Genomic DNA, 13,259 nt, shown 5'->3' with positions numbered 1-13,259 from the left:
TGAATGCACTTTTTTTCTTTACTGTATTTTATGAAACTTTATTCAAGTTTCAATTCCTTTTTCACAAAATGTAGGATTAGCTATCATTATGTTTGTGAGAGCTTCCTGTTGGATTTCCTGGTTTCATACCAGGAAATACCATAAGATTTTTCTTTTTCTTATGGCTGAGTCTACCTACATCTTTTCTTCCAGTTTCCTATACTGTGTGTCAGCTACAGGAGACAAAGAGCATGGTTTTCAAAGCTTGTACCAAACAGAAAGAATATGAAGATTCTGCTTATCTCATAAGGCTCTTAATTGTTATAAATTTCTTGAGCAATGAGCTTGCAAAGAAAGAAAATCAGAAAACACTTAACTTTTCTTTATGCACCTAGAACCTTGGAGTGGATTCCTTAAAAACAATTAAAACAAGCAAACACACTTCAAATTGTTATGAAATTTGTTTGATATTTAAATTTCTCAAATAAGTTTCCTCCTTTTGTTCTCAATTCAGTCTTTATTTCCATGATTGTATTCTGGGAGCCATGACAAATACCGTAAATTAACAGTGAGGGCTTTTCATGAACAGCATGATTTAATTACTTCATCGCTAAGTAGTTTCTGCTTCCAGTTGAGAAAAGCATCCTTATTCAGGGCCACACTGAAGCTGCTGAATCAAGAGGATGACTGAAGCCAAGCAAGCCGCGTGACAGGGGTTACCAGCCGGCCCCGGGCGAGCGCTGCCCGCCGGCCCCACGCCTCACCAGGCCTGCAGACGTGCCACAGCCCTCGTGCCCGCCAGGCCACAGCTGCTGTGCCTGCAGGCAGCACCGTGGTCCAGGGTACCCAGCTGCCATGGGTGCTGCACACACAGAGAAGATGCCAGGTCCAGGCGTGTGGTTGGTGCATTAGGCTGGGGCACTGCTACGAGGTGTCCTGATCCTGCTCTTGGTGAAGCGTACCAGTTCAGGAGCTTAGGGAGGCTGTGAGTAGGTAATGCCTTTTCTAATGTATAACTGTGCTGCTTCACCCATATTAAAACACAGTCTTTTCTTGAATGAGTCAAATAAGCAATAAACTTATTTCCCAGTCTCATGTATATTTGTAAAGGACAGCTGTTCTCCTCCTCCTCTTGCCTAATCTTGCTAAAGTGATTGACTGATAATAAAGTCCTGGCTTGGGGCTATTCCATAGCAAGCATTGGCAAATAAAGAAAGAACAGAGAACTCTGAAAACTTCCCTTGCTCTTGAGGGTTTTTCCCTGATCACCATCACATAGCACCAATAATCCCACTCCAAGGAGGAAAAGCTCTGCTGAGAAACAGAGCTACATGCCCACCTCTTACAAGTCATGCAGCAAAAGCCGTTATGTCGTTTTTCTCAAGCACAGACTGCCGCCTCTGTGACAACCTACAGCTACAAAACCAATGGCAGGGAAGAAGGGACTGATACACTGCAATTTGGTTCAAAGCTTGGTGAGTCATCAACAGGTTTTTAACAAGTAGCAGGAATCCATAAAAACACATCCAATTGACCTCATGGTTACTTTAAAAATTTATTTTATTGAAGCTCAGATATTATAGAAACATGGAGAACTCATACATGCTCTGCTTGTTTTATACTTTCACGTCTGAGCAACTTCCCTCTGAAGGAATGCATCATGGTTCAACACACTTCACAAATCCACAATGACAACTGTAATTTGCTCTCGAGTCATTGAGCTTTAGGAATATGCTTTAACTAATTGGGTGTCAATTGCTTTTCTTCCCTGAGAGAAATCTGTTTGTAAACCCTTCACTTCTCAAGAGTGAGCATATGACTGCTCTCATGCACTAACCTTTGATTTAGCATTAATTTAATACATCACTCAGGTTACAAGATTTTATATAGAGAAGTCACTCAAAGTAATTTTAAAGCATTTTAAAAGCTCATTTGGTCTATATAACCCTTTCTGTGCACCCTCGTATTTGGATTTAATGCCTTGCTAATTTAAGCTAAATTGAAACAAGTCAAACCAGGGTAAATAAAAAGTTTTAGGGGGTCAGTTTTAAAAATCACATTTGAAGTTTAAATTAACATAAGTCTAGATATGCAATTCATAGAAAACCTCATTTTTATAACAATTTTGTTGCTAAAAAGATCACAATCACAACTGTATATAAAATACACAGTCAATCAATAGTTTATAAAAATATATCAAATACTTTAAGCGTAACCTTACCACAGGGACAGAAACCCATACCTTTTATTCAATTCAAATTAAATCTTAATTGCTAAAATTTTTAAGCATGTTGGGCCTTTGTATTATCCACAGTAAAAATCCACAGCAATGATTAGCTGCATAACATGTCTAGGTATGCTTTCAGATGAAAGCATTGCTCAGAAACCACTAAAGAATCAGTATGGACAAATTTATTCTCTCTGAACCTCTGAAAAAAATATTTAAAACTTGTAGTCTTTCCCTAAATACTACTTGCACTGAAAGAATAGCCTACAAGGACAGACTTAGGAAGGAAAGGAACTAAAAACCACTTAATGGAAGCCTTTAAACACAGACTTAGGAAACAAAGGAACAAGAAAAGGTTTCTGAAGTGTCATGCACCCCTATTCTCTGTAATCTTACATAACAAATGAAAGGAAGCTGGCTAAGAACTTCATCTAGACAGCCATATTCCTTTCTTCCAGCAAAAATGTGAAATAATTGCCCTGTTAAAACTCTGCTGGGTTATCTGATGGGTCCCTTTGGCAAGGTATCAGCTCTCTCTGTTGCCAACAACCAGTAAATACAGAGGGAGTCACAAACATGAAAATGAACCATCCAGCATAATTTTCTGTGGGGGACCTGTAAGGGGTGGTCTACATTCGCTTCCCTAGGAACAGGGATGCATCAGTAACCAACTAGCAAAGTTATCTCTCAATAACATAGCAGTAAGTGGGAAGTGAAACAAATATCTGTTCCATTTTCACCAGGAACTGTTTTTTTTGTTTGTTTGTTTGGTTGGTTTTTTTGTTTTTATTGTTTTGTTTTGTTTGTTGGTTGGTTTTTGTTTTGGTTTGTTTCCCCACCACCACCCCCCTTAGAAAGACTATGCTGTAATTTAAAGCCCAGACATACTAAAAAGGAGGAGAACTCACCACCCACCACTCATGAATCCATGATGCAGACATATTTTGGTTGCACTTCAGTCTGAATGGAAAACTGGGACCAAGAATCACTCTGGGAACTAACTCAGGTAGCAGTCAAAGAGGAGGTGGAATAGCTATGGTTAACCCTTATTTTGTCTTTAATTGCTGATCTTGCAGCAGTCCCTCAAAGGACTATTTTAAAAGAGTTTAATTTAAAATATTCATATTTAACGCATTTAAAGTAATTTTGCAAATACCAGGAGCTCTCCAGAGAACAAATACTGTGGATGCCTTATAAAGATGATCTAATAAGGAGAAACTGAATGATGCTTTGTGTGCAGAGGAATTCTTCTGTATGACTGATAAGACAAAGCATTATATAGTAATACTTTATTACCATAAACTTGGCAGGAATATTATTTGATTAATTTTAACTTGCTATTTTCTGTTTCACATTTTCTCCCTTTCCTTTCCTCTTAAGGATCTGCCAGAAAAAATAAGCAGCTAAAATAAATTATCAAGAATTTAACATTTTTAATAATCATTTTATTGCAAAACCAACATGCTATGAGCAAGTTTTAATACTCTTCTAAAATATTCATGGATGGCTCAAGGAACAAAGTTCCATTGGCCCACCTGGCAGTCTTCTTAAGAGTATCAATAAAGAAAAAAAATTAGGTCATACAAATGCTCAACCAGAAAGCATTTTTCAAAAGTGCAACTAGGTAGATAGGATGAGGAGAAGAATGATATTTCACTGAATGACAAGATAATTTGAAAAAGTGCCATTGGTGGTGGTACAAGCCTTCAAAAAGAATTGTGTTACCTAAGGAGAAGGTAATCCCTTCCCATGGCACTCACCAGTGGGACAGACAGGTTCAGACCCTTGGAAGGTGCCAGGTCTAGTCTTGTCTTACACAGTCTTATGTAATCTGGCAAAGCTGCACCTAATCCACAGTTCTGTGTTTCTTACCACAACCCTACATAAGATTCCTTCTCCTTGCAGAAAAAAAAGAGAGACAAAGGGTAAATTCTTTGCTTCAAACCTTGTTTGAGGGATAACAAAAATGCCTCTTGTACCAAGAGGCAAACCTCTTTATTTTAACTCAACCCTGAGCAGTACCGAATGTTCAGTCATTACAAACGGCACTGATAAGCTCCTGATCTCAGTACTGCAAGATCAGTGATGCCACCTTTTCCAAATTCCCTCAAGGATTTCTTTTCTCCTTGTTTCTGCTCTTTTCTCATTTCAGTCTCTGAATCAGAAGTACACCTGCTCTCATGATAAATACCCCACTTGCTATTTCAGCCCTCCACACTTTGAGATCTTTGTTGGTTCTGTCAGAAGACACCAGGGGAGTCACACGTTCTATAACATCACTATAACATCACACTGTAATGCTCAGTGCAATTATAATGTTAAACAGAACATCTGATTATGTGTACTGTATGGAATTTGTAGCAGTCTTGTAATAATTCTTTTGGAAAACATCAGCCCTTGTGAGGACTTGGCAATACTTCATTTCTCATGGTTACAGTAGAATTTAAACAACCCTGCAAGCACTAATTTAACCGTTGTTTTATAACTCCTTAAAGTGCAGAAAATAATTCAAACATATTTAATTTTTTTCTTATTTTGTTTGTAATGGAGGGATGTTCTTTCAGGTCAATACCTTTGTCACCAGGAAAATATTGTTTACACCTTCCAGGTAGTTTAATGCTTGAGCATAAATATTTTCTGCAATAACAGGCTACCTTGTTATGTGGGCTTTTTGATAGTCTAGTTTAAAAAGCCTGTTCCAATGTCTGTCAGCTGTTCAGTGGCCTGTTTTTTGATGAGTCTGGTAAGCCATATCCCAGCAGAGGGACTTTGTGCCACCACGATTCCCCACTGCCTTACACTCTCACGATCATGTCCTGTATTTGTAGGAAGTGGATTTGCAGTTTTGATAAAATGTATGCACATCCACAGCTATGCTATTCAGAATAAAATTCAATAGAATAGTTCAGCTGGGAGTGACCTACAATCATTATTTAGTTCAACTTGTTAACTGATGTAACTTGCTCCCTACTGCATGGTTTATCCTGAAGAAATAATTTGATCTGGACAGGATTTCTTGCTTGTAGGTCTGAGCAGATTGTAGCTTGTTAGTCATGGGAAATCTGAGTACTTTACATATTTTAAACCTTCCTTGAATCCTACTCAGGTGTAATAATGTTGAGTTAGAGATCTCAAAGTCCACCTGCAACCCAACTTTCCCGTATTGTACTAGACTCCTAGGGAAATATTCCCAAACTGATAAGCAGTTTTCCCAATGCTTTGATAACCACAAGGCAGCTTTGTTGGAAGGAAAATAATGCCACAAATAGGTTATTTCTAGTGCTTTTAGACCTGTGGTTAGTGTCCTCCCTGTTGATATGGTTTACCTGAAAGTAGTGGTTATCTGCTCCAAGTAGTGAGACAATGACACTTTCTGAGTCCTTGTACATTGCTTATGGTACATAACATTCAAATAATGCTAGTATGTTTGGTAGAAAATTAATTTATTATCTTTGTAATACCAATGAATTCCCTTATGTGGCATTTACATTCCTGTATGCCACTGTCTTTGCTTCATCAGCTCAGAGGTACTGGAAAAAAAAATCTAAAGAAAAATACTCATAAAAGAGCTTCAACTGACCCAAATATGTATATGACTTCCCACTCAGGCCATTTACCAGTGTCCTGTTTTCTTCATCACAGCCAGAAATCTCATATTTGCTTGCTTTGTTTGTATGCTTTGCCCCCTACTTAAAAATCTGTTCACAGAAATGCAGATATATTTTTCATTGTAGTTTCATGCTTTCTGCGTGCTAGAGGGTAAATTATCTCCATGTCTGTTCCACTTATAATCACATTTAAAAGTGAACTTGCTTATTAGCAGTGCACATGACTGCTGCTCTTACACAGCTACTGTAGATGCTCTGAGCATTCACATTTAGCTCTTACATTTTTCATCCTGTTTATTAATCTAGAATGAACCTTTTCATTTTTAATGTTTTATGAGTAGCAATTTCTGGTTTTGCAGACTTAGGAAGGTGATCTCTTATTTCTTCAGGTTTTTTTATTACAATTTTAATAAAAAAATTCCTTTTATAGTCCGAAAATGCTTTCAGAGAGCTCCCGGTGTTTTAGATCTCTGTGATCTGCTGGTCCCAAATCAAGGTCCAGCTTTTAGATGGCTAGCAGTGGGATTTTTCCTACTCTTCTATCTTTTTTCCCTTGTTTTTCCTGGTTCTTTGCAATTTTCTTTGCAATTAAAGATATGCAGGTGTAAAACAGAACCATTCCCCCAGCCTGTTTTTTGCTCACCCATCTTGTATCTGGGATCTGATTTTCCAGGCTGATTCATGCTCTTTTTCACTTGCTTTGTTTGCTCTGTAGCTTTCCATGTTTGCGCTGTCATGTCCAGCCAACTCACTTCTGTTTCCTTGCACAGTATCCAAGAACAAGAGGAGTGGGGCCCTATGGAGCATCATCTAAGTTCTGCATATCTTCTTTTTCCATTTCTCTACTTTTCCCCTCATCTGTCACAAAGAACAACTTCACCTACAAGAAGTTTCATTTTCCCCGAAGAATTCCTGGGCATGATTCTGTAAATAAGGATACTATCTACCATAGTATCCATCTGTGGTAAGCAGTTTCTAGCCCAAGAATCATACCACTGACAAAATTAGTTGCCCTTTATCCTTCAGTAATGCAGAAAATCAAAGAGAGAAAGGCCAGAAAACAAGTAGGGTCAGAAATTCAAAAACAGTTGGAAGGCAACAGAGGAGTGAAGCCTAACAGAGTTGCAAGGAAGCCTTGGCATGAAGTCTATGCTTCAGAGGGGGATGCTGGAGAAAACAAAACTGTGCCAGATCACAAGCAGAGACACAACTGGGAAGGGAAAAGAGGATGGTGTGAGAGCATGTCCCCGTGATGCTGTGAGAGATGCCAGCTGCAGCACGAGGGGAAGCCAGCAACAGATGGAAGTGTTCAAATGGACATGATGGGCAGCAAATGGTGAAACCATCTAAGCTCCCTTCTGTCAGCTCCTGTAGACAGTGACCTCCAGTTGGGGGTTTGCCTTTGATGCAAGTGCACATCTTCACAAGAAGAAATGGGCCCTTGTGCTTCCATACAAGCAGAGAACAGGGATGCTGTTTCAAGGACAGTGCACCCAGATGTGGATAAGATTTTCACAAATGTGCAGACCACGTTATTGATCTGCATTTATCTCATCCACCCTTTCCTTCACAAGTAACTCTTCCCTCTCCTCATCCTGGTTCCAGCTGCAGTAAGTTCTGGCTCTTGATGCAGGTTTGTAAAACAAATAATTTGTTACCAAAATTACCTGGCTCACACTGAAAGCCAAATTATTCTGCCAACTCTTGTATATTATATGCACAAAAATAAAAGGTATTGTCCATGAAGTCCTGTAGATACCAGCCACATTCTTGGAGGTCAAAATGTCATTTCATGGAGCATAAAGGTAACCACAGGAGCTAAATTAAGCCTCTGAATGGGGAACTAGGAACTGCTCTTCCCCCCTCCGCTTTCCTCCTTTCTCAGACTCAAGGGAGCCTGTTTCTTGTTTCTTCAGACAAGCCACCCACTCACAGGATATTCAACCAGAGAATTTCCATTGCGCATTCTTGGCAATCTGGTGTTTACCACAGTGGCTGACCTGACCACCAGCTTGCCTCATCACAGCATCCATAACACAAGTCAGTTCCTGGGTTATTTCTACAACAGCAGAGGGGTGAACTGAGTCCTTGCATTTCTGGAGCTGCTTTGTCCAAACCTCACACCATGTAAGCTGATCAAATGCTTCCAGGCACTCCAGGCGTCCAGGCAGAGCATTTGCCTGGCAATGCACATTGTGTATTGGCTGCTGTGGATGGGTCACTTATGCAAAGGGCTGATATTTTAAACAACTAAGTTTTTGGATTGAAGATAGCATCTTTTTATCATGAGGCAGACACCACATGATTTTCTGAAAAGACCATAGAGCTTTGCTGACAGGTTTGATGGAGAAATGGAAGCACGCATGACTGGAAAGTCTGCATTATCACACAGCCAGTGTTTACTGGCAGCTTTCAGGAAGAATCATGAGCACTGGGTGGTGGGATATGCCTTAAAGTGCATAGCTCAGATGATAGAGAGTTAAGACTAATAATATCCACATGAATAAGGGTCAACTCTGCTAGAACTCTCAGCTAGCCAGGAGTTCTCCTGTCCACTATGCAGGCTGACACACAAACAAGATGTACTACAGGACTTAAGAATAAAATAAGATCCTCTGGAAGTAATTCCAGACTTCTGCAGATGTGTGGTTTATCAGCATCAATCATAATGGCAACAAGCATGTAATAATCCCCCACAAAAAAACCACCCAAGGTCCCCAGCTATAGTGTAAAATTAATGTGATGAGGTAAAGACTCATGGAGAAAAATCAAGGAATGAGCTAAAACACTCTACAAAAGCCTTGAGGCACTGCCCTGGTGAGACCTCCCAGAGCAATTGCTTCAAACATCAAGAAGCAAAGCAGAGGATAGATGCAGGTAAGAGGAAACTGCCAAGCTGGGAGTAGATTAAGGTGAAAGAGTGCACCTTGTTAATGTAACTGTGCTGTTCATTTCACATTCAGACTTCCAGTAGGGTGAATAGTCAAGTTCATATTTGTTTCAGATCAGACTCTAATTTATCCTTCCTTCTTCCTCTTTTTGTTATTCATCTCATCTTGTTTAGGTAAACAGACATCCTGATTTACAAAAAGTTATTATTTCCAAGTCAGTTCCTAAACTACCTTCAACACCTCAGAAATGTATTACACTTTTGCAAAGTTCTACCTCTAATTTCACCATCTTAGATTTATTTGAGCCTTCTGAAACCATGTAGTTTTTTTAACCTGCACAGCCTAAAACTCTTAGAATTGCTCTGAAAAACAGCTACAAGCTCTTGTCCTGGTGGCTTGAGTCTGAAGAAGAGGTGTTCTGAGAAGGAATCAATGCTTGTATGGAATCAGCAAATTTGGGCCATATATTTTGAAGAAGCTTAACTTCCTTTGAGACTGCTTCTCACTGCCATAGTAACAAGCAAATTAGAAAAAGTTAACAACAAATGAAAACGCAGGACTGGCCTTTAGCCATGTTACTGCTTCACTTGCTTAGAGACCAGCCAAGCTGTCAGTGCTCCAGATGTGCTGCATAGCTGGATATTAAAATTTAGCATAACTTCATTTCTATTTCACTAACAGGAGAATGGTTATTTCCTGATCCTGCTTATAGTGAAACAATAGAAATGCCAGCAGAGGATGACTGGGTTATCAGAATTTAATTTCACTCTAATGATTCGACTTGAACTTCACTCAAGTTGTGTAGAGAAATTCTGATGGATAGGTAGAAATAGAGCTTTCTTCCCCTGTTATGCGGTAAATATAGATAAGATGCTCACTGCACAGCACAGACACTTGTGAACCAGAGCATTTCTGCTTGAAACTATGGTTTCCCTTTTAACTGGATTTTTGACCCATTTAATTGAGGTCTAGTGCATTCCTCAGTTCTGAAATGCTCTGTGCTGGCAGATGGGGCAAAAGCGTGAGTCTGAACTCCAAGTTGTTCTGACTATTGATCCTCATCAGTCCACCTTCAAAAATAAATCTCATTGTTCAGACTGCATATCAACAAGAGCCAAACAGTGCTGCTTAAAGAATCATTAAATGGTTTGGGTTGGAAGGGACATTTAAAGTTTATCTAGTCCAACCCCCCTACCATGGGCAGGGACATCTTTCCCTAGATCAGCTTGCTCAAAGCCCACCCAACCTGGCCTTGAACACTTACAATAATGGGGCAGATACAGCTTTTCTGGACAATTTGTTTTTGTGACTCACCACTCTCATGATAAAAAAAAAATTCTTCCTTATATCTGATATACTTAATAAGTGACTATGGGCTTTTGGTGGCAGATACTAGTCACATGTACAAGGTTGAGACTGTGGGGAGCATGATGATACCTCTGGTGCATATAGACACACCAGGCTGAACATCTGCAGTGTTTCCTTGTGCAACTGCTTGTGTACTTTTGCTCTGTGATGACACACAATGCGTTTAGAACGATCACTATTAAAGCTGAAGCTATACTGCTTCAGCAGATCAGAGAACACAGTAGAAACAGTGATAGTTACCAACAAAAGGGTAGTCAGCCAATGTGCCAAAGAAAGGGGGAAATTCATAAGAGAAATTTTATTTTAGGAAGGCTCTTGGAGAGAAGAGTATTTTCTTTCCTTTGTATATACTGAATAGAAGAGATTTTAAACAAAGCCCAGATTTTGCATGTCTACTGAAAGAAATTACCAAAGAACTGACTGAAAACAGCACTGAAACAAGATTGCAGCTTTAAAGACAACATTAACTGAGGCAACTGTCTGCTCTGACCGTCTGTTCTCACACCAGAAGCATTCGTGTCACACTTGTAGAAGTGCATGTCAATGTAATGCTCCTGCACCGACTTCAATCCTACTGCAGTCCACAGTTGGCTTTGCTTTTTTGTGGGATAAAGATAAATGAAACTAGAAACCAACATCATCAGTTTTAAGGTGTGAATTATATTATTTGTCATTGTTTTGCATATTGGAAATAGGGTTCCCAAGGAAAGAGTTTTGCGGAAAATAAAAATTATCTTTATCAGCAGTGAGCAGAGGCATCTGATTTTTCAGTAACCTCAATGCAGGCAGAGATTAGCATACGGGGAATCTTGGGCTTGCAGGAAAACATCCACCTGGATGATGCCTGTGCACAGCAGGTTTTCCTAGTGCCTCACTGATGGGCAATTAAGAATCTTTCCCTGAAGAAGCCAAAAGCAGTGACTGCTTATCTCACTTCTCAGATGGGCTGAACAGGGAATCCCACCAGAACAAATCCACAGACAGGTTTTGAAGCCTACGTGTGGGCTTCAGATTACATTTCAACACACTCCAGAACAACTTCATGTGCTTCCCATGTAAACCGTGGGAGAATCTTTACACACAGATGCATAGGAGAACTGGTGCAAAAGATATCCAACACAACAGATTCATGTAAAAATCTAATCTCAAGTAGGGCTTACTGTCATAGCATCTGTCCTAGAGACCACAAACATACACATGGAAGATTATTTCATTTTTCTCCAGTTAAGATGAATGAGATGGACAAATCATAACCTACATTTCCACAAACGAACAGATGACATATTCAAGCAAAAAGGGTGGGAGGTTTTTTGCAGATGTATTACCACAGAGAAGAGGTATTTGCTTGGAAATTACAGGAAACCCTCTTCTAGCCTGTTTTATGAAAACAAGAATATCCTCTTCTCAGTTAAATGTCATTCTTGACTTATTCCCACTGCATACTGGCAACTCTTTTCCTTACCTTCTCACAAGATATCAAGAATTAATGAGACACAAGTTTAAATAAGGGAGAAGATAAAAGCCTAACCTACCATTTATGTTTTATAGTTTTACAGTTTATAGGTGTAACTTTAAGTATCAATATGAGGACTGAGATTATTTAAAACTCTCAACTATCATAGGTTCTTATAAAGTTTAAAGACCTCATAGATACAGACAAAGATACCTGCTGCTAAAATCACAGCTTAGATCAGCTATAAGCTAGAGCCACACTTAGAGCAAAGCAATTAAGACAGAAATGAAATTCTCTTTCACAGCCACACTGAAAACAAAGCACATGTTATATGAACACACATCATGCTGCCTGTGGCTCTGCGTGCCATATTTTTTAATTAAATAAATTATTAAGGAAATTAATGTACCTTCATTACTTATTCTTCAGCTGCCCTGCATCCATTCTTCTCATTAAGAACATTGACTAGACTAAATATCATGATTAAAATACTGCACCGTGTGTCTAGAGAATACCTAATTTTTGCAGTGCTTTTTTTCCAATTCAGTAGTGACACTTAAGAGATATTATGTCACTATTGAATAAGTTTCTTACAGTTGCTTTTCTACCACATCTTTTTAACTTGAATGGCAGATATCATCCTGTTTTGAGATTCTGGACCTACTGATCAGCATAGATTTTTGGTACACCTTTTGTATACAGAAATGCTGAAATTAAGTGTTTTCTAACATTCTTGAATGACAGTGCTATTGATCAAACAGTTTGTAAGACAAACAAAAGCGATTCTGTGCTTAATAGGTAAACTTAAGTCATACAGAAAGTATAAAACAGCTCTCCATAAAAAAAATGCACTTACCTGGTATGTAAACAGCACTTCACTTGGTGATTTACCTAATTTTCCACTGATGTCAACTTCAATTTGACCTTGTTGTGGTTCATTCATTGGTCCAACTTGACACACAATCCTATCGAGAAAGAATGTAAGTTTATCTGCTAGAAGTACAGCTGCAATACCAATGCAGTGTATGTGAGCTACCACACACACTGCCAGCAAAAGCACTCACTGCTTTACCCTATACAGTGTTCTTGAACATTGCCTCAGATTCCCAGCAAAACCATCCAAGAATAGTTTGCTCATCTATCTAAAGGTTCAGAAAACTGAAACCTGAGAACTGTACACAGCAGCTAGTTTGGCAGTCTGTTAGTAGAGGTGCCTTCTACAGAAGGCTCAAATTCAGCCCGTGAGTCAAAGCTGAACCTCTCTAACCCAACACAAGGTTTACAGTGAACTTTGTGATGTTTAAAAAACCCAAGGGGTCCCCACCCGCTTGATGCAAGCATCAGATCATCAGCTATGTTAAAATTTTGTGTTTTAGCTGCTGATAATTTTGTTGTGTGTCCTGCTATCTTTCAGCTTCAAAATACTGCCTTTTCACACCTATGATCAAAATCCGTTCAGAATTACTGTTCTCTGAAAATAAATTTTCAGATAACATGCACAAAATCAGAGGTCAAGGAACACTGGCCAAAAAACCACTGCCTTAACTAACACTGCTGGTGAGTGATAGCTAGGATGTTTTAATTTTTATTTCAAACAGGTGACCCACAGAATGAAAGCATATAAAAGGCAATTAGGATTTGATGCACTTGAAAACTGGGACAAATGCTTAATGCAGAACTGATAAAATAATTAGATAAGGAAGCATATAATGCTCGGAGCCTGTGCAGTCTGA

At 39.1% G+C, this 13,259-nt stretch overlaps 1 protein-coding gene across 10 annotated transcripts in view; it reads right to left on the bottom strand.

Moving 5' to 3' along the window:
- PLXNB2 (plexin B2) overlaps positions 1-13,259 on the bottom strand; it is a 262,497-nt gene that overhangs the window by 34,665 nt on the left and 214,573 nt on the right. For all 10 annotated transcript variants that reach the window (XM_051795629.1, XM_051795621.1, XM_051795630.1 and 7 more), the window contains one exon: positions 12,383-12,491. In XM_051795629.1, coding sequence (XP_051651589.1) covers positions 12,383-12,491 — 109 coding nt within the window. The remainder of the gene's footprint in view (positions 1-12,382; positions 12,492-13,259) is intronic.

Source organism: Manacus candei, unplaced genomic scaffold, assembly GCF_025592945.1.
Source record: "Manacus candei isolate 608988 ecotype Guabito, Panama unplaced genomic scaffold, ASM2559294v1 h1tg000043l, whole genome shotgun sequence".
NCBI classification, from domain to species: Eukaryota; Metazoa; Chordata; class Aves; order Passeriformes; family Pipridae; genus Manacus; species Manacus candei.
This window is presented reverse-complemented; position numbering and strand designations above follow the sequence as displayed.